General features: G+C 42.9%; 1 protein-coding gene across 4 annotated transcripts in view; it reads right to left on the reverse strand.

Moving 5' to 3' along the window:
* The window catches only part of lama3 (laminin, alpha 3), a 500,534-nt gene that overhangs the window by 163,001 nt on the left and 314,900 nt on the right, over window positions 1-22,633 (reverse strand). For all 4 annotated transcript variants that reach the window (XM_078541180.1, XM_078541178.1, XM_078541182.1 and 1 more), the window contains exons 29-31: window positions 8,353-8,530; window positions 3,248-3,374; window positions 415-554 (exon numbers count right to left, since the gene is read on the reverse strand). In XM_078541180.1, the coding sequence (XP_078397306.1) occupies window positions 415-554; window positions 3,248-3,374; window positions 8,353-8,530 (445 nt within the window). The remainder of the gene's footprint in view (window positions 1-414; window positions 555-3,247; window positions 3,375-8,352; window positions 8,531-22,633) is intronic.

A 22,633-nucleotide genomic window follows, 5' to 3' on the forward strand; every position in this document is an offset into this window, starting at 1 on the left:
TTTACTGCCAGTTAAGTACATTTTAAGGCCTGGAATTCCATTCCTAAACCTCTTCTTTTTTTTCCTCCTTTAAAATGGGCTAAAATCCTGGTACTCCCTCCCTAATAGCACTGTGGGTGTACCTACACCACATGGACTGCAGCGGTTTAAGAAGGCAGCTCCCCACCACCTTCTCAAGGGTAACAAGGAATGGGAGACAAATGTTGGTCTATCCAGTGATGCCAACATCCTGATAAAGTATTAAAAAAGGCTCCTTAAAGCTGTTTCTGCTCACCTGTCCATTATGTGGCTCAATGTCAAAAAGTAGTTTGATAGTGCCCTGGAATATTTTACTACATTAAAGGCACTATATAAATGTAAGTTATCCAAGAAACCCAGCAGCAATAATTCTGCTAGTATTTGTTCAAAACTTACCACCCAAAGTGCTTTCTCTTTTGGAACAGTGAGAATGATGGACAACTCCAGGTTGTTTATATCCAATTCTATTCTATTCCCTGAAATGACCTGGTTGCGGCATCCAAAACCATGCGGACAGAAGAAAGCAGTAAAGAATCCTAAAAAAACAGATGAAGTTCATAACCAAAATTAAGGACTGCCCATAGGAACAGGAGTAGACCATTCAGCCTCTCAAGCCTGTTACGCCATTCAATTTAATCATAGTTGATATATATCTAAACTTTGTTTACCCTCTTTACTTCCATAGCCCTTAATCCAAGAAAAATCCATCAATCTCAGTTGTGAAATTTTCAACTGACTCTCAGGGCTGAATCTTCCACTGAGCTTGGGAAAACCCAACCTGTGCACTTTCACAGCTCACAAACTGCACACTCGACCCACACGGGACTTCACATGGCATTATTGTCTTTTGTCACCAGGGTCGGGTTCAGAGTGCAGTTTGCAAGCTACACCAGAGTGCGTCAGGAGTGTGGGTGTGGAGGTGGGCCAGTTGGAAGGCCCCCTCCATTCTCCAACCCAGCTCTCAACATTGATTCAAGACCCCTAAACCTCACTTCTCATCTCCATTGTTCCCCTACCATGTGACCTCTATGCCCCCATGTATCCTCCATGCCCTGATATTACTCATGCCACCTCTATGCCCTCCCCTCACCATGTATCCTCCATAGCCACTGCAGTCCTCAGATTCCATGCAGTACCAATGGAAAATATTTTAAATTTCTTGGGAAAAAATAAACCTCTCACCATCTAATAAAAACCTCCATAATCATTGATACTGAGAAAAAAGTACATTCCTCCATGTGAAAAAGCTTACATGGTCAACTCTTAAATGCTCTCCGAAATGGCCTAGCAAAGCACTCAGTCCTCAAGGGCAATTAGGGATGGGCAATAAATGCTGGCCAAGCCAGCAACGCCCCCATCCCATGAGCAAATTAAAAAAAAAACACTTGTAATCCTATTAGCTTGTGTGAACAAACCAGAAACCACATCAAGGCGGCAATCTTGTCATTATAACCTCTCAAAACTGTTATTCATTGTCTGATAAATGGAAAATCTACTGTGCTGAAACCCTTTAGCACTTGAAACTCAGTGAAGCATTGATAATGACCACAGCAATAGACTATTCACTGGGAAGGAAAGAACAGGTGCTTGTTTCAATTTTGAAGTCTGTAGTTGGATATTTTTTCAAATGTCACAACCAATTTTTTTTTTTAAATCAGAAAAGATGAAAGCACAGGCTGATTGGACATTTTGCAATATTTTTCACTGCATCATGGTGCTTTTTCCATTGGAAAACTACTGTAATGCATGTGAACAAATACACAAGGCTGGTCAATGTAAGGGTCACCTGACCTTTAAAGGCAGATCCTCATGATGAATCACTGCATTAAAAATACATCTACATTATAATACTGCACCTAATAGTATCATTTGAAGGTGTGAAACACTTCACACTTACCTTTCAGAATGTTTCAGACTCCTCAGTAGGTTTTCCATTTTCTTCACTAACTCTCAAACCTGGCTGCTTCTTTGTGATGAAAATGCTTCCTGACATCACACTTATATGACCTAGCTATAAATTTAAGGTTATGAGTCAATGGTGTAGTGATATTGTTGCTGGACCAGTAATCCCTAGACCCAGGGTAATGCTCTGGGGACCTGGGTTCGAATCCTGCCATGGCAGATGGTGGAATTTGAATTCAATAAAAATCTGGAATTAAAAGTTCAATGACCATGAAACCATTGTCGATTGTTGTAAAAACCCATCTGGTTCATTAATGTCCTTTAGGGAAGGAAATCTGCTGTCCTTACCTGGTCTGGTCTACATGTGACTCCAGACCTGCAGCAATGTAGTTGACTCTTAAATGTCCTCTGAATAAGGGAAATTTGGGATGGGCAATAAATGCTGGCCTAGCCAGTGACACCCACATCCCATGAACAAATTTTTTAAAAACTCCCTCACCAGATGAAATAGGTTCTCACCGCTAAGCCTATCAAATTCTTTAATTGTCTTAATTAGATCACAACCTTCATCTTGCACACTGAAGAGAATACAAGCCTAGTCCATGCAATCTGTTCTCATAACTGGACAGTATTATTCTGGTTTTTCTTCTTCTTTCGATTGGCTGGGTATAGAGCAACAACTATAATTTTACAGCAAGGTGGTGAAGCCAGGATATTACATAAGTTGTGGCGTCGTGTATCGCTGTAATATCTCCTTTGTATTGATGAGTTAGGCATTGAGTTACCACAGTTGCACACAGAAGAGTTTTTAATTTTCCATTTGTGCATCAGGTATCAGCATCTGCCATGGTTTGTACGGATGTGGATTAGGGAGGCCCATGAGCTTCGTGAGAGGTTGAAACCAGGGACTTTCTGTGTTGAGTCTTCCACAAGGTGTTTGTTCGTGACTTCTTGTAAGGAACATTCATTTTTCCAAGCTTCTTCAGGGTTGAAATCGCATTGCCTGAGATCATGTGCATGGGTCCAAAAAGGCTTCAAGCAGAGGTGAGGAATGATGGTGAGATCCTGGTGGATGGGGAGGCGTTTGTTTTTGTTGATCCGCTGAGCTACATGGAGGGTTGCTGCGTCACAGCGGATCAGTGGCCCGGGGGGGGTGGGGGGGGTGGGGGGGGGGAGCGGTTGGTGACGACTTGTGCCAGCATGGGTATTATTGTTATTCTGATGAATCTGTGCTACATCAATCCAAGGCCAATATACCCATCCTGAAGTGCAGTGGCTGGAGAATGTTCAAAAACGGCACAGTCCAATTATTGACTAATATACTCACCATCATAGGGACGGCCTCCATCCACCATCACCTCAACTGGGAATGCTGGGTACAAAGGCTGATAAAAATGCACCATAACCACATGTTTGCCTGCATTTGGCACTCTTGTTCTGAAGGTGATCTTATTCTATAAAATAAATAAGCCTTGTCTTGGTAAAGGAACAATCCTCATTTATAAACTTATTTCCAAAACTTTCAGCAGGTACGCACAACATACACTACTTCTTATTATTCCCAAGCCTATAAATTACTATGGTTATCTAGTTTGAACATTGGTGTTACATTGACCGTTTTTCCAATTCACAGTCAACTGAATTCTTTCCCCTATTAAAACTGTTTTTAACTCAGAAGGAAGGAAAATTTCATCCATACGCAAAATCATAAACCTGTTTAGAGATAACTTGTTTATAAACCTGTCAATACAGAGTTGTAACAGAATGTATTTGGAGAGACTGGATTAGCTCAGATTGTTCTCCTAGAGCAAAGAAGGTTAAGGAGGGATTTAATAGATGTGTTCAATTTAATAAAGGTTTTGATAGAGTGAATAAGGAGAAACGGTTTCCATTTGCAGGAGTATCAGTAACCAGTGCACACAGGTTTAAGATAATTGACAAAAGAAACAGAAGGGAGAGCAGGAGATATTTTTGACATGGCCAGTTTTGTGATTGGAAAGGACCAGTGGAAGCAGGTTCAATAATAACTTTAAAATGGGGATTGGATATAAACTTGGAAAGGAAAAATATACAGTGCTATGGGGAAAGAACTGAGGAGAGAGGGACTAATTGAAGAGCTCTCTCAAACAACCAGACCAGGCACAATGGAACAATCAATGTCCTCCTGTGCAACAAGGTTGTATGATTCTGGGTGGAATTCTTCATGCCGGTTGGCAGCGGGCGTGTTTGGCAGCGTGAGCAGAAAATGTGGCGAGAAGGCCAAAAATCAGTTTCACGATGTCGTGAAACCTGTTTGCAATCTTCCGCTCTGCCTGTCAATGGCGGGCCGTGTTTCCCGCCACCAGATGTTGGGAACTTCATTGTAATACATCTGCATAATATTATAAGGCTAGCCCGCCGGAGTCGTCCCCCCAACACTGGATCATTCAAGCGTGCCAGTGTGTTTCGCAAATGTACATAAGCGATGTGCACATGGCAAGCTGCACTTCGCTTGGGACTTCGAGGTGTGTTTGCCTACATTGCTTTGGTCATCAGCGCCAGGCTTTGCAGACAGCACCACATTACTTTTAGAGGGGCTCACGGGCAGGTCTCCACCTACCAGATCAGTCGCAAGGTGGGGTTGACTTTTCAATGGCTGCATGGCTAGGGCTTGCTTGGGGCAGGGGGAGATGCGGCCTCAGGCAAGGGAAGAGACTGCAGGGCGAGGGCTGTACTAGGAAAGTGGGGTAACCCAGGGTGTGTGTGGGTGCACAAGTTGATCTGTAGAAGTGGCCTCAGGATGGTGAGTGCTGAGGAGACAGTCTCCAGGGGAAATGAGGCCAGGTGGAGATGTGAGGGTGTGTGTGAGAGTGTGAGTGGTGATGTCCCTTGAGCTGGCAGTGCGTGAGATGCCAGTGAATGTGTGATGGGCTTGAGTGTGGGAGTTCAGAGTGATGAGATGGCCGCCTTACCCTGGCGGCACAGATGAGATCATTCTGCATTGGATGGTCACCACCATTCTGTGCAGCATTGGCACTGATCACCACTGCCATTGCCTACCAAGCCGGAGTGGTGAGATTGCTGGACCTTTTGTGGCCAGAGCGAGGGTAGAGGACATCATGGCAGGCCTCCAAAAGGAATTCCAGTGACAGGTCACTGAGCTCTTCTTGACCTCGTCCTCACCATGGTTGGAGGTGCTTGGATAGGAGTTGTGGATCATTAGGCATCCAAAAGGCATTTCAGGGATGCATCACTGAATCGGGGGCTGCAGTCTTCTTGTCTTGTGGGTCCATGTCCTCTGTGCTGCAATCCTGGGCTGGATTGCAGCACAGAGGACATGGACCCACAAGACAAGAAGACTGCAGCCCCCGATTCAGTGATGCATCCCTGAAATGCCTTTTGGATGCCTAATGATCCACAACTCCTATCCGAGCACAGAGAGGTGTGCAGGCGTCAGCACTTTAAATGTGGCACTCGGTGTGAGGAAGCAGCAAGGTGATGGCGTGGTGGGCAAATGAGAGCCTGCCCACCAGGCGTGTTTCCTGGGAATGCATGATTAATGAGGCAGGATTGGGATGATAAGGCGTGAAAAGCCGCCATTACAGCCAGCAGGTAAAATGTTATTTTTCCCGCCTGCTACTGCACTTAGTGCAAATCTGGGAGGATTCCGCCTTCTGTGCAAATCCGGAATTGGAAGGGAGGGAGGAATTCAGGAAAATTACAATCACCAGGGAAGTGGTACTGAGCAAATTGTTGGAGCTGTGGGCTGACAAATCCCTGGGTCCTGATGGACTTCATCCTAGGGTCTTAAATGAAGTGGCTAGTGAAATAGTTGATGCATTGGTTTTAATTTTCCAAAATTCCCTGGATTCGGGGAAGGTGCCATTAGATTGGAAAATAGTGAATGTAACTCCTTTATTCAAAGAGGGAGGGAGTCAGAAAGCAGGACACTTAACTTACCATCTGTCATAGGGAAAATGTTAGAAGCCATTATTAAAGATGTTGTAGTAGGGCACTTGGAAAAATTCAGGACAATCAGGAAGAGGCAACATGGTTTTGTGAAAGGGAAATCATGTTTAACCAATTTACTGGAGTTCTTTGAAGGAGTCACATGTGCTGTGGATAAAGGGGAACTGGTGGATGTACTGTACTTAGATTTCCAGAAGACATTTGATAACATACCACATCAAAGATCATTGCAAAAAATAAAAGCTTGTGCTGTAGGGGATAACATATTGGCATGGGTAGAAAATTGGCTGGCTAACAGGAAACAGAGGGTAGCCTCTGGATCTTTTTCTGGTTGGCAGGATGTAATGAGTGGTGTACCACAGGGGTCAGTGCTGGGGCCTCAACTTTTTACAATTTATATAAATGACTTGGATGAAGGGCCAGAAGGAGTGGTTGCTAAATTTGCTGATGATACAAAGATAGATAGGAAAGTCAGTTGTGTAGAGAACATAAGGAGGCAGCAAAAGGACATAGATAGGTTAAGTGAGTGGGTAAAGATCTGGCAAATGAAGTACAATATGGGAAAATGTGGAATTGTCCATTTTGGCAGGAAGAAAAAAAAAAGACGCATGTTATCTAAATGGTGAGAGATTGCAAAGCTCTGAGGTGCAGAGGGATCTGGGTGTCCCAGTACATGAATCACAAAAGGCTAATATGCAGGTACAGCAAGTAATTAGGAAAGCTAATAGAATGTTATCGTTCATTGCTAGGGGAATTGAATATAAAAATAGGGAGGTTATGTTTCAATTGTACGGGACACTGGTGAGACCACATCTGGAGTGCTGTATTATTTAAGGAAGGATGTAAACGCATTGGAAGCAGTTCAGAGAAGGTTTACCAGACTAATACCTGGAGCGGGTGGGGTGTCTTATGAGGAAAGGTTGGACAGGCTAGGCTTGTATCTGCTGGAGTTTAGAAGAGTAAGAGGCGACTTGATTGAAACATATAAGATCCTGAGGAGTCTTGACAGGGTGGATGTGTAGAGGATGTTTCCACTTATGGGAGAATCTAGAACTAGGGGTCACTGTTTAAAAATAAGAGGTCACCCTTTTAAGAAAGAGGTGAGAAGTTTTTTCTTTTAGAGGGTGGTGAGTCTTTGGAACTCCCTTTGTCAAAAGTCAGTGGAAGCAGAGTCTTTGGCCAGGATTTTCCAATCGTTGGGTGGGCTTGGCGGGAGCGGGCAGGGGCAGTTAGGGAACCAACTGCCGCCCGCGATTGGCTCTGCTCCGCGATTTCACACAGGCGAGCCTCCTGGGTGGATCGCAAGCGGTATACCTATGCGGGCGTGGGGAGGAGGGAGAGCAGGCCTGGCACCTGGTTCGTGCATACGCGCGAAAGAGCGCTTCAATCTCCGAGGCACGGAGCTACCTCAGGGAGATTGAAGCGATTTTTGGAAAAATTAATAAATGCAATAAAAATTCAATGAAATGTTCCCTCATGTGACTGTGTCACATAAGATGGGACATGTTTTTAATTTCAGATGAAAATTTTTATTAAATTTGTAATAGCTTTAGGAAACCTCATTCCACTCATGGATGAGGTTTCCTAAAAAATGTAAAGGCCGCTTGGCCTTCTTGTCTGGGGGCAGCGTAAAATTCAGGTTAATTAGGTCCCTAATGGCCTTAATAGGCCTTTCAATTGTCGTCGGGTGCGCACCGGAGTCACCTGGCGCCTGCCGAATGAAATATCGCGCAAATTCGCGATCGTGTCGGGACGCACACCCAACGTCATCACGGGTCATTTTACGTTCCGGCATGTCGGACGCAAGCCCACACGCCAAATGTAAAATTTTGCCCTTTGAATGTTTTCAAGGCAAAGCTAGATAGATTCTTGATACACATGGGGGTGAAGGGTTATCAGGGGTAGGCTGGAGGTTAAAATCAGATCAGCCATGATCTTATTGAATGACGGAGCATGCTTGAAGGACCAAATGGCTTACTCCTACTCCTCACTCGTATGTTTGTGCATGTGTGATTTGTGAGGCAAGGATGAACACCAAATCGCAAATATTCTGAATGAAAAGAGCAAGGTTGAGTAACACACCCTTGCCAAAGATGCCCCAAGTTTTATCAATTAAATAGATGTTCTGGATAAGGTAAACGGACTGAAAACAAATAAATCCCCAGAAATAAATGTCTTTTATTCTAGCGATGAGAGAGCATGGAAAAAATTTGGGAGGCATTGCAATCATTATGAGAGAGCCAGAGGAAACTAATTAGAACATGAAGATTGGAAACAGGATAATGTGGTGCCCATAATCAGAACATGTGACTAAACAGATCCATGCATGGGGAACCAGCCTGATGTGGCTCCACACCATTTTTCTGGCCCCCTGCCTCCATTCACGCTATCCTGGAGCCAAGAAAATTCTACTCTAAGTCTTTCTTTCTATTTTGCGGATATTCTTTCACATTAACACATTTCCACACTTAAAACAGTTATTACCTGTAGTGATTTTAGTAAAATAATGTCTCCTGGTTCCACCATGGTTGTAGGGTGCTTGGATAGGAGTTGTGGATCATTAGGCAAGTTAGGTTGTGAAGGAATGCCTGCAGTTGAAAGCAGTCCATCCTTCACCTTCACTGAAGACACAGGTATTTCATACTTGGATGCAACACAGGAACTGTTCAAAAATTCAAAATAAAGACAATGCCATTTGTAAGGACAATATTCTGGTCAATCACAATGATGCATAAATTTGTGTTCAAAATTATGAGGGGTCTTGATGGGGTAAATAACGAGAAACCTTTTCCGCTGGTAGATGAGTCAGTGACCAGTGGACACAGATTTAAGATAATTGGCAAGAGGACCAGGAGGTGAATGAAGAGATTTTGTTTTTACTCAGCAAGTTGTTACAATTTGGAAGGCACTATAGAAAAGGGTGGTGGACGCAGATTCCATAGTAACTCTCAAAGGGAATCAGATATACGCTTGAAAAGGAGAATATTGTAGGATGATGGGGAAAGTACAGGAGGGAGTGGGACTATTGGATTAAATCACTTGTCACAAAATTGATCTATTTTTTGGGCAAAAGCAAAATAAAGAGGATGAATTTCTCTTGCGAACAACATGAGTACAGAACTGGATTTTCTATACTCTGGTTAGGCCTCAGAAAAAGTATTGTGTCCAGTTCTGACCACACTTTAGGAAGGAGAGGGTGAAAAGGAGATTTACTAGAATGGTAACAGGGATGAGAGACTTCAGTTACGTGGAGGGACTGGAGAAGCTGTCCTAAGAGAAGTTTTTAAAAATTATTTTCATGGGATATGGGCATTTGTTGCATATCCTTAATTACCCTTGCTAGGTCATTTCAGAGGGCATTTACAGTGAGAGTGCGAGAGAAATGGCGTGGTCATTTACAGTGAGAGAGTGCGAGAGAAAGTGTGGTCATTTACAGCGAGAGTGTGAGAGAAGCGTGTGAGACTATTAAAGGAGCCGAGGCTCCTCGAATGCTACCCCCTGGATCCCCATACCTGCTTCACCTGCAGTCACACCTTCCTGTCCCTGATCACAGACCAAATTTGAATGACCTAATCTGAGGGGTGTGGCTGCCTCCTGGAGGTCCAGGTAACTTTCCCCTCCTTGATGTGGCGCAATGTCTGCGGCTCGGACTCCAGGGAAAAGAGTGTGGACAGCAGTTGATTGGTGAGTAGGATTGGTGAGTATTTCTAGTCTTTAAAGTAAAGTCTTTAGTTTGTGTTTAGATCTCTAGTCTTTTTTCTCTTTTTCTTAAAGATAGCTTGTTAAATATAAGTTTGATATCATTGGATATAAAAAATAATTATAATAAAAAGTGTAAAGAGTGGGGATACAAGAGTAGTTAATTAATAAATTGAATAAAATACGATAGCGATGGCAGGACGGGTGATGTGTTGCTGCTGCAGCACTCTCAACAAAGATATACCCCAGTGAGGGAGAAGGATTCAAGCAAGGGGATAAGCTAACCATGGTTAACCAAGGAAGTTAAGGATAGCATCAAATTGAAAGAAAAAACATACAATGTGGCAAAGATTAGTGGTAAGCCAGAGAATTGGGAAAGTTTAATAACCCAACAAAAGAGGACCAAAAAAAATAAAGAGGGAGAAAATAAACTTTGAGGGTAAACTAGCAAGTAATATAAAAACAGACAGTAAGAGTTTCTTTAAATATATAAAAAGGAAGAGAGAGGCCAAAGTGAACATAGGCCTCTTAGGGAATGAAGCTGGGGAAATAATAATGGGGAACCAGGAAATGGCAGAGGAGCTGAATAAATACTTTGCTTCAGTCTTCACGGTAGAAGATACTAATACCATTCCAAAAATGTTAAATAATCAAGGGCAAAGGTTAGCGCGGGTGGGGGGAGGGGTTCGAAATAAATACAATAACTATCACTAGAGAAAAGGGAATCTAATGGGGCTAAAGGCCGATATGTCCCCTGGACCTGATGGGTTGCATCCTAGGATATTAAAGGAAGTAGCTACAGAGATAGTGGGTGCACTGGTAGTAATCTTCCAAGAATCCTTAGATTCTGGAAAAGTCCCAGAGGACTGAAGAACAGCCAATGTAACACCCTTATTCAAAAAGGGAGGGAGACAAAAAACAGGTAACTATAGACCAGTTAGCTTAACATCTGTCATTGGGAAAATGTTGGAGTTTATTATAAAGGATGTAATAGCAGAGCATTTAGAAATACATCATCTAATCAAGCAGAGTCAGCATGGCTTCATGAAGGGGAAATCATGCCTACCAAATTTATTAGAATTCTTTGAGGAGGTAACAAAAAGGATAGATAAAAGGGAACCAGAAGATGTAATGTATTTGGATTTCCAAAAGGCATTTGATAAGGCACCGCACATAAGGCTACTTGTTAAGATAATAGCCCATAGTGTTGGGGATAGTATATTAGCATGGATAGAGGACTGGCTAACTAATAGAAGACAGAGAGTTGGGATACGGGGGGCATTTTTGGGTTGGCAACCTGTGACTAGTGAAGTGCACAGGGATCAGTGCTGGGGCCATAATTATTTACAATATATATTAATGGCTTAGATGAGGGAAGTGAATGTACTATCACCAAGTTTGCGGATGACACAGAAATAGGTGGGAAGGCAAGTGGTGAGGATAACACAAAGAGTCTACAGAGGGACATAAACAGGTTAGGTGAATGTGCAAAAACTTGGCAGATGGAATATAATGTGGGAAAATGTTAAGTTATGCACTTTGGCAGGAAGAATAGGGGACCTGAATATTATTTAAATGGTGAAAGACTGCAGAAAGCTGCAGCACAGAGGGATTTGGGAGTCCTTGTGCATGAATCCCAAAAAGCTAACATACAAGTTCAACAGGTAATAAGGAAGGCCAATGGAATTTTATTTCAAAGGGAATAGGGTGTAAAAATAGGGAAGTCTTGCTAAAACTATACAAGGCACTAGTTAGACTACACCTAGAATATTGCGAACAGTTTTGGTGCCCTTTTCTAAGGAAAGATATACTGGCATTGGAGGCAGTCCAGAGAAGGTTCTCTTGGTTGATCCCGGGTATGGAGCGATTTTCTGATGAGGAGAGGTTGAGTAGGTTGGGCCTGTACTCATTGAAATTTAGAAGAATGAGAGGCGACCTGATTGAAACATATAAGATTCTTAGGGGGCTTGACGGAGTAGATGCTGAGAGGTTGTTTCCCCTTGTGGGAGAGTCTAGGACCAGAGGGCATAATCTCGGAGTAAGGGGGCACCCAATTAAAACAGATGAGGAGGAATTTCTTCTCTGAGAGGGTAGTCAACCTGTGGAATTCTTTACCACAGAGGGATATGTTAAGTATATTCAAGGCTGAGATAGACAGATTTTTAATCAGTAAGGGAATCGAGGGCTATGGGGAAAAGGCAGGAAAGTGGAGTTGAGAATTATCAGGTCATCAATGATCTCATTGAATTGCGAAGCAGACTCGATGGACCGAGTGGCCTTTTTCTGCTCATGTCTTATGGTCAGTTGTGGGTCTGGTGTCACACATAGGTCAGACCAGATAAGAATGGCAAATTTCTTTCCCTAAAGGTCATTAGTGAAACAGGTGGATTTTTGCGACAATTGAAAATAGTTTCATGGTCACTATCTCTGAGACTAGCTTTATATTCCAGATTTATTAGCTGAATTCGAATTCCATCAACTGCCATGGTGGGATTTGAATCCGTGTCTCCAGAGCATTAGCCTAGGCTGCTGGATTACTTGTCCAGTGACATTATCACTACACTACCGGTTAAAGTGAAATATAATAGAAGTGTTTATAATCTTGAGTGGTTTAAAAGAGTAAGTAAGGCAAAACTGCTTCCACTAGCAGGAGGGTCAGTAACCAGAGGGACACAGATTTAAGGTAATTGGTAAAAGAGTCAGAGGCAACTTGAGAGATCCTTTTGCACAGCAAGTTATGATGATCTGGAACACACTGCCTGAAAAGATGATGGAAGCAGATTCAATAGTAATATCCAAAAGGCTGTAAGATAAATATTTGGAGGGGAGAGGATTTACAAGGCTATGGGGAAAGAACAGGCAAAGTGAGATAAATTGGATAATTTTTTCGAAGAGCTGGCACAGAAAAGAAGGCTGAATGGCCTCCTTTTGTGCTGTCTCATTCTATGTTAAATGCATGGTGAAAGGCATTCCTTCCTAACTGCTGTAGAAAAACACTGCCATTGTAGACATAAATATTGTAGCAGTTTCATGGATCTAAACGAAACAAGCATTTTCATGCAATTCCGGAGCCAAGCCTGTACTCTGGTATTTTGCCAATGTTTAGTATTATGGATTTGATCTCTGATGGCCCAATTGTTCTTGATCTAATCAAGCTTGCTGTGTTTATTACTTTCAATAGCTATCCTTAAAAGCTGGAATCATTTATGTTTGAGTAACTTGTATAAATAAATGTTATTAAATCAAGCCTGCCTGAAGTTGATGAACAATGCTATTTTCAATTGCCCTTTTACCTCCAAATCAGTGAAACCCCTGCAGCACAATTTTCTTTTCCATTTTATCAAATGAAACCATTTCACCCGTTTTTTACTCGAGCCTTTTTTAAATAGCTACCAAAAGAAGCCTTCCCCAAAGTATTGCAGTTTATTTGACATTGTAGAATGATACAGCACTGGAAGGAGGCCATTTAGCCCATCATGCCTATGTCAACTCATTAACTATCCAATTTGCCCCGCTCCCCTGCTCTTTCCCCTCAGCCCTGTAAATTCCCTTTTGAAAGTTACTATTGGATCTGCACCAACCACTGTTTGAGGCAGTACATTCCAGATCATAACAATTCATTACTTAAAACAATTTCTCTTTATCTCCCCTCTAGTTCTTTTTGGCAATCACCTTCAATCTTTGCCTCCTAGTTACTGACCTGCATAAGTTACTTGATCAAAACCCTTCGTAATTTTGAACAACTCTTATACATTTCTTTCTGCTCCAGAGAGAACAATTCCAGCTTCTCCAGTGTCTCCACATAACTAAAATCACTCACCCCTGGAACAATTCTAGTAAATCTCCTCAACACCCTCTCTAAGGCCTTAACATCCTTCTCAAAGTGTGGCACTCAGATTTGGACCCAATACACCAGATTCATGTAACTGAGTGAAATATTGGGCTGTATTTTAACTTTTGGACCCGTTCACAGCAGAGGCCAGCAGCAGGTCAGGAAACTAAGTTCATCAAGTGGGCTTTTCCATGCCTCGTTAACTGAGGCATGGCATTAGCTTCTGGGTTTTCGGAGCAGGCGAGTGTGATCACAACCCGTAACTGACTGTTGAAGCCTCAGTATTTAAAGGGACCCCAGTGAGGGACAGAATGGAAGCATTCTACAAATTCCAACTGAGAGGCAATTAGAATGAGGGGAAAAAGGAAAAGACTGCCCTCCAGCCCTCTAAGGCATCCCAGGGGATCTGCTGTGGGCTATCAGGGCCCACAGAGACATCTTGCTCCCAGTTGATGGGAGGACAAAACTTGCCTCTGAAGCCAAGCTTGTGTGGCTGGAAATGACTGAGGTGAACAGCTGGAGAGTGGTCCCACGCTCATGGATAATAGTGCTGCAAGAGGTCCAATGACTTCATCAGGGCAGGAAAGGTGAGTGGCATGCCACAATCAAGTGCCAACACCCTCATTATGACTTAGAGCTTTCTCCTGCACTGCACTACTCAAATCAACACACCTTGCAGGTCCACCCATCACATCTGAAAAGCCATCAGCGATAGTCTCCCTCATCTCATTGCCATTCACGCCCTTTCCTCACAGTCTCCAAAATGGTCATGAATGGGGCTGACTGGATTGCTCTGCAGGGAGCCGCCATGGATTGCGTGGGCTGAATGACCTCATTCTGTGCTGTAAATGACTCTATGACTCAACACAATACATTTCTCACATTCATAGCTCTCTTCTTTCTCTCTCCTCACAGAAGAAAGCAAAACACCAGGGTGAGACAGAGAACCAGAAGTGGTTGTCTGGTGATTGCCACCCTGAGTGCCTCAGAGGAGGATTGCAGTGGAGAAACACAGAGGCTCAGGTTTCCGGTCGGGTTCACCAAGTTGGGAGATTTCCCAGCTCGGCAAACCCAACCTTTAAAAATGTCTGCCCACTGAAACAGGAGCCGGACGGGGGAACCCCAGAACGAATATGTAGCTTGCCAGGTGCCTCTGTGCCCCAGCACTATGTTTAAATAAATAAAAATGAATAATAAAACAAAAGACATTCCTCTAGATCTCAACCGGACCCCCAAACACTCCCTATGCTCCATACATGCCGACCTTTGCCAACCAATTCCCCCCACCCAGCCTCGTTGGCCCCCATACCCCCATGCCAAATTAGTGCCCCTCTAGCCACCCTCACTGACCCATACCTCCTATGCCAACTTAATGCCAATTCATGGCATGCCCCTCCACCCACCACACTTCGCCCCTACTTCCTCCCTGCCAACTCACCTAGTATCCTTAGACAGTTTGTGACAGCTTTGACACTTCCTGGATAACTTTGACAGCTTTGATAGGTTTGACATTTCCTGGATAGCTTTGGCAGATTTGACAGCTGGACAGTTCCTTAACAGTTCCTTGATAACTGAACAGTTCCTTAACAGTTCCTTGACAGCTAGGCAGCTCCTTGACAGCTGGACAGGGTTTTTGACAGCTGGACAGTTCCAATGATTTTGTGCGTAAAAAGTGCATATTCATGTTTATTTTTAACAATCCCAAAAGGTGCCTTACCTCTCCCAAATGTAAACCTATCCAGGGGGGTATCTTACCGCTGCAAAGGTTATCTTGGATATCTCTCTTGGTTATCTAAACATATCTACTAAGTTCAGACCTCCTCTTATCTGTTATAATCTGCACACTCCATATTCCACACTCCTGTTCTTCCAAAATGCACTTCAGTGGAGGCAGCTGGTGATTTAAATGACTAGCTACCTCCACGAATCGCACATGTGCGAACCCCAGCCTGACTCCAGTCCCAGCCTCGCAAAGATGGGAATGGCCAGGTTCAGGGGCGGGACTTAGCAATTTTAGCCATTTCTGGATTTTCACATTGATGAAGAGGCTCTCCGTCACATCGAAAATCTGGGCCAGAGTCTCAGATTGCACCCTAGCAGGCTAAAATTCAGCCCATTGTCTCTATTTTACTGGCCACACTCTTGGAGCGGCTGAACTAACTTCACCTCCTAACAGTCGGGAGCTCCAAATTGAGTAATTGTTTCACCAGCAGTAAATATGACAACAGAGGAAGCAGAAAAGTTGTTGAAAGAGAAGAGCTGACAAAGCAAATATGACACAGGAGGATGTTCTCTCATCTATGCTGTGTGATTCTACGAATTAGATAGTTCATTCAAAGAGCTGGTACATGCATGATATTTCAAATGGTCTCCTGAATGTGCTATATCATAAGAAGAAATTGGAGCAGGATTAGACCATATGGCCCATCGAGCCTGCTTCACCATTCAATGTGATCATGGCTGATCTTGGACTTCAATTCCATTTTCCCACCCACTCCTCAAATCCCTTCATTCCGAGAGACCAAAAATATGTCCATCCTAGATTTTCTATAGGAAACATTTGGTCCAACAGGTTCATGCTGGTATTTATGTTCCATGCAAGCCTTGTTCCACCTGGCTTCATCTCACCCAACCAGCATATCCATCTAACCATAAAAAATTATGGTGCAGAAAGAGGCCATTCAGCTCATCATGTCTGTGCCAGCCAAAAAAAAAGAATTAAAGAAACTAGCCGCTCATTCTTAATCCCACTTTCCAGCACCTAGTCCATAGTCTTGCAGGTTACATCACTTCAGGTGCAGATCCAGGTACCTTTTCAATGAGTTGAGCATTTCAGCCTCAGCCACCAGCTTAGGCAGTGAATTCCAGATGTCCATCACCCTCTGGGTGAAAAGGTTTTTCCTCATGTCCCCTCTAATCCTTCTCCACTCACCTTAAATCTATACCCCCTGGTAATTGACCCCTCAGCTAGGGGAAATAAGTCTTTCCTGTCTACCCTATCTAGGTCCTTCATAATTTTGTATACCTCAATTAGGTCACCCCTCAGCCTCCTCTGTTCTAAGGCAAACAACCCTAGCCTACCCAATCATAGCTGCAACTTTCCAGCCCTGCCAACATTCTTGTAAATCTCCTCTGCAGTCTCTCCAGAGCAATTAAGTCCTTCCTGTAATGTGGTGACCAGAACTGTGCACAAAATTCCAGCTGTGACCTAATCTTTTATTCCTTTCTCCCTTATGTGTTTATCTAGCTTCCCCTTAATTAAATTTATACTATTCACTTCAGCCATTCCCTGTAGTAGCAAGTTCCACATTTTCACCATTCTCTAGGTAAGGAGGTTTCTCATGAATTCCCCCTTGGATTTATATTGGGTGGTCCCCTAGTTTTGAACACCCCACAAATGGAAACATCTTCTCTATGTCTACCCCATCAAACCGCTTGACAGAATAGGAGAACTATAGTGGGGGAGAAAGGGTGATATCAACCGAGAAATGGCAACAAAACAAACAGCAAGAAAGATTTGAGGCTCAAAATAGGATGGCAAGGGATTTTGTGTTACTGGGACAAAAAGAAAATTAAGGCAGGATTTATATAAATTATTTTAAAAACCGCAATTTCTTGAACTTATACATGACTTCTGCATGTCTGGATAAGTTATAAGCTACACCCTTAATTGGAATTTGCTCTAGGTTGCAAATGACATATCAAGTTTGTACAAGGTTGGGAATTCAACTGGAAAATGAACAGCGAGAGAACAATTCATGTTTTAGTGGCACATTACATTTATTATCTAAAACCTTCAAAGCTCTATCTATTCTTCTTCTTCTTATGCAGTTCCTCAGGATTGATGATGACTTGCTGCCACTCTAGTTCGATGGGTTGTGGGATAGCTTATAATGCGCGAACTGCAAACTGCACCCCATGCTTGGAGGATTGGACAGATGAGTTCTTACAGGGTTTGTGCGCTTGCAACAAAGCCTCAACTTCACCTCTGCATGTTCCCAACGTAGTTTCTTATTCTGTTCAGTGTCATTCCGAATGAACCTTCTCCATTTTGGTCGATCACAAGCCAGGGACTCCCATGAGTTGCTGGGGGGGGGGGGGGGGGGGGGGTGGGGGGTGGATTTAGCCCAAGAGAAAGCCTTGTTATCTCCTCTTAACTGTCAATGGCACCACCATCAGTGAGACTCCTAACATCAATATCCTGGGCATCACTTATAACCAGAACCTTAAGTGATCCAAATATATTCTATGTCATGGCTACAAAGGCAGGACAGTGACTGTTGTGCCATTCGATTAGATCATGACTGCTCTATACCTTAGATCCATTTACCAGCCCTGGCTCCGTAACCCTTAATAACTCTTGCTTGGCAAAAATCTATCAAGCTCAGTTTTGAATTTTTCATTTGAGCCCCAGCTTCACCAGCTTTTTAGGGGAGTTCCAGGTTTTCACTCTCCTTAGTGTGGAGAATTGCTTCCTGACATCATTCCTGAACAGGGTAGATAGGGAGAAACTGTCCCCACTCATGAAAGGATCGAGAACAAGAGGGCACACATTGAAGGCAATTTGCAAAAGAAGGAAAGGCAATATGAAAGAAAAACTTTTTCACACAGCGAGTGGTTAAGGTCTGGAAGGCACAGCCGGAGAATGTGGTGGAGGCAGGTTCAACCGTGATATTCAAAAGGGCATTAGACTGTTCTCTGAAAAGGAAGAATGTGCAAGGGGTTATGGGGAGAAGGCAGGAGAATGGCACTAAGTAAATTGCTCAAAGTAAATAGTTGCTCTCTATCTACCCTATCAACTTCCTTAATCATCCAACTAACAGCTGGCTAACTGAGGTGAAGACTTAGAGTTTGATGAGAGGGGAGTTTTAAGTGTTAATTTTGTTCTTAAATTTTGCTCTTAAAATCTAATCTAGTCTGTAATTAGCAGTAACTGGAAAGTATTGCGTAAGCAGGCTAAGTTCTTGCAGTTTAGACAGGGTAGACTCACTCTCAGCTTTAGGAGCTGAGTAGTTAATTAGCTAACTGCTTGAATCTGGTTACTGTTGCTCCAGTTCAGTTTACTATAAATTCAGGGTTCTTTAGTGCAGCCTTGACTAACTAAGTGAAGATTGGTGAGTTGGGAGAGGGGAGTAGGGAGTAGGGAGTGTTTGATTCCTCTTTCTTGCCCTACAGAAATTGAAGGAAAGATATACTGGCATTGGAGGCAGTCCAGAGAAGGTTCACTAGGTTGATCCTGGGTATGGAGGGATTTTCTTATGAGAGGTTGGGCCTGTACTCATTGGAATTTAGAAGAATGAGAGGTGACCTTATTGAAACATATGAGATTCTTAGGGGGCTTGACAGGGTAGATGCTGAGAGGTTGTTTCTCCTTGTGGGAAAGTCTAGGACCAGAGGGCATAATATCAGAGTAAGGGGTCACCCATTTAAAACCGAGATGAGGAGGAATTTCTTCTCTTGGGGTCGTCAATCTGTGGAATTCTTTACCTTGAGGCCTGTAGGGGCTGGGTCGTTAAGTATATTCAAGGCTGAGGTAGACAGATTTTTAATCAGTAAGAGAATCAAGGGTTATGGGGAAAAGGCAGGAAAGTGGAGTGGAGGATTATCAGATCAGCCATGATCTCATTGAATGGTGGTGCAGACTTGGTGGGCCGAATGGCCTACTTCTGCTCCTACGTCTTATGGGCTTATGGTTTTATGGCCTGCCCGGTGCCAGGGTTTGGGACATCTGCTCAGGGCTGGAAAGGAACTTGCAGTGGGAGAGGGATGATCCAGTGGTCATGGCCCATGTAGGTACCAACGACATAGGCAGGATGAGGAAGGGGTTTCTGCATTGTCAGTATGATGAGCTAGGCACCAAATTAAGAAGCAGAACCTCAAAGGTAATGACTTCTGGATTATTACCTGAGCCACAGGCAAATTGGCATAGGGCAAATAAGATTAGAGGAACGAATGCATGGCTCAAAGACTGGTGGGGGAGAAGAGCGTTCAGGTTTGTGGGGCACTGGCGCCAGTATTGGGAACAATGGGCTCTGTACCATTGGGATGGTCTACACCTGAACCGTGCTGGGGCTGGTGTTCTCGCGAGCTGCATAACTAGGGAAGTAGAGAGGGTTTGAAACTGAATAGTAGGGGCAAGGGATCAAATCTGGGAAGATGTGGTAAACCAAAGAGTAGAGACACGGCAAGAGAGACAAGTATTAATGCGGGAAATAATAAATACACTGTGACAGGAGGGGACAGAGTACAAATCTAAGAGTAAATCAGCAGATAAGGCTGGATGCTACAAGAATAACAGAAGGACTGAACTAAAGGCTCTGTAACAAAACAGATAAACTGATAAGGCAAATAGAAATAAATAAGTACAATTTGATAGCCACTGCAGAGACATGGCTACAAGATGAGATAGATTGGGAACTGAATATTGAAGGGTATGTGACATTTAGGGAGGACAAGAAGTTGGGAAAAGGTGGAGAGGTGGCTCAGTTAATTAATGACGGTATTAGCACATTAGAGAAGGATGACCTAAGTTCAGGAAATCAGGATGTAGAAGCGGTTTGGGTTCAGATGAGGAATGATAAAGGCAAGAAGTCACTTGTGGGAGTGGTGTACAGGCTCCTAATTGTAACTACATAGTAGGACAGAGTATAATAGAAGGGAAAATGGAAGCTTGCCAGAAAGGTACAGCAATAATCATGGGAGATTTTAACCTACATATAGACTGGAAAAATCAGGTGTGCAAAGGTAACGCAGATGAGAGGTTCATAGAATGTTTTCGAGATATTTTCTTAGAACAGTACATTCTGGAGCCAACCAGAGAGCAGGCTATACTAGACCTGGTATTGAGCAACAAGATAGGATTAATTGATAACCTCCTAGTGAAGACACCCCTAGGTAGCAGCAATCGTAATATGACTGGATTTTATATTCATTTTGAGGGAGAAATGATTGCGTCCAAGGCTATTATTTTAAACTTAAATAAGAGCAATTATGAGGGCATGAAAGCAGAGCTAGCTATAGTGAACTGGCAAATGAGGTTAAGGGATATGCCAATAGAAGTCTGGTGGCAGACATTTAAAAAGATATTTCAGAATACACAGAATATATACATTCCAATGAGAAAGGAAAAATTCCAAGGGGAGGGCCCACCATCTATGGTTAACTAAAAAAGCTAAAGACAGTATCAAACTTTAAAAAAAAAGCATATAATTGTTCAAAGATGGGTGGCAGGTTAGAAGATTCGAAAGAATATAAAGAACAACAAAGAGTGACAAAAAGATTAAGGAGAGAAAAATTAGAGTATGAGAGAAAGCTAGATAGTAATATAAAGATGGAGAGTAAGAGTTTTTATACATATTTAAATAAGAAAAGAGTTACCAAAGTGGGCATTGGTCCGATTGAGAGAGTGTCTGGGGAATTGATAATGGAAAGTAGGGAGATGGCAGACGAGTTAAACAGATATTTTGCGCCAGTCTTCACTGTAGAGGACACAAGTAACATCCCAGAAATAGCTGTAAATCAGGAAATGGAAGGGAGGGAGGAACTTGGGAAAATTACAATCTCCAGGGAAGTGGTATCGAGCAAATTATGGAGGCTGCGGGCTGACAAATCCCCAGGTCCAGATGGACTTCACGCTAAGGTCTTGAAAGAAGTGGCTAGAGAGATAGCTGATGCAATAGTTTTAATTTTCCAAAATTCCCTAGATTTGGGGAAGGCTCCATTAGATTGGAAAGTAGCAAATATAACTTCTTTATTCAAAAAGGGAAGGAGACAAAGCAGGAAATTATAGGCCAGTTAGTCTAATATCTGTCATATGGAAAATGTTAGAAGCTATTATTAAAGATGCTATAGCAGGGCACTTAGAAAAATTCAAGGCAATCAGGCAGAGTCAACATGGCTTTGTAAAAGGGAAATCATGTTTAATCAATTTATTGGAGTTCTTTGGAGTTCATTTGGAGTCACGTGTGCTGTGGATACAGGGGTACCAGTGGATGTACTGGTTTAGATTTCCAGATTTGATAAGTGCCACATCAAAGGTTATTGCAGAAAATAAAAGCTCATGGTGTAGGGGGTATCATATTGGCATGGATAGAAGATTGGTTAGCTAACAGGAAGCAGAGAGTAGGCATAAATGGGTCTTTTTCTGGTTGGCAGGATGTGATGAGTGGTGTGCCACAGGGGTCAGTGCTGGGGCCTCAACTTTTTACAATTTATATTACTGACTTAGATGAAGGGATGGAGGGAATGGTGGCTAAGTTGGCTGACGACACAAACATAGGTAGGAAAGTAAATTGTGAAAAGGATGTAAGGAGGCTACAAAGTGACATAGATAGGTTAAGTGAGTGGGTAAAGATCTGGCAAATGGAGTATAATGTGGGCAAATGTAAAATTGTTCATTTTGGCAGGAAGAATAAAAAGGAAGCTTATTATCTAAATGGTGAGAGATTGCAGAGCTCTGAGATTCAGAGGGATTGGAGTGTCCTACTGCATGAATCACAAAAGGTTAGTTTTCAGATACAGCAGGTAACTGGGAAAGCTAATAGAATGTTATCACTTATTGTGAGGGGAGTTGAAGACAGAAGTAGGGAGGTGATGCTTCAGTTGCATCTGGAATGTGTACAGTACTAGTCTCCTTATTTAAAGAAAGATGTAAATGCATTAGAAACAGTTCAGAGCAGGTTTACTGGAACTAATACCAGGAATGGGTGGGTTGTGTTATGAGGAAAGGCTGGACTGGTTAGGCTTGTACCCACTGGAATTTAGAAGAGTAAGAGGCAGCTTAACTGAAATCTTTAAGATCCTGAGGGGTCTTGACAGAGTGGATGTGGAGAGGATGTTTCCTCTTATGGGAGAACCTAGAACTAGGGGGTCATTGTTTAAAAAAAAAATAAGGGATCGCTCATTTAAGACAGATGAGGAGAAATTTTTTGAGGGTTGAAAGTCTTTGGAACTCTCTTCCTCGCAAGGTGGTGGAAGCAGAGTCTTTGAATATTTTTAAGACAGAGCTAGATAGGTGGGTGAAAGGTTATCAGGGGTAGGCAGGAATGTGGGATTGAGGTTACATTCAGATCAGCCAATACCTTATTGAATGGTGGAGCAGGCTCGAGGGGCCGAGTGGCCTAATCCTGCTCCTAATTCGTATGTTTGTATCTTAAATACCTCAATCACAGTATCCCTTAATCTACTATACTTTAAGGAATAGAAGCCTCGCCTATACAACCTGCCCTTATAATT

Source organism: Cetorhinus maximus, chromosome 4 (genome assembly GCF_964194155.1).
Source record: "Cetorhinus maximus chromosome 4, sCetMax3.hap1.1, whole genome shotgun sequence".
Classification (NCBI taxonomy): domain Eukaryota; kingdom Metazoa; phylum Chordata; class Chondrichthyes; order Lamniformes; family Cetorhinidae; genus Cetorhinus; species Cetorhinus maximus.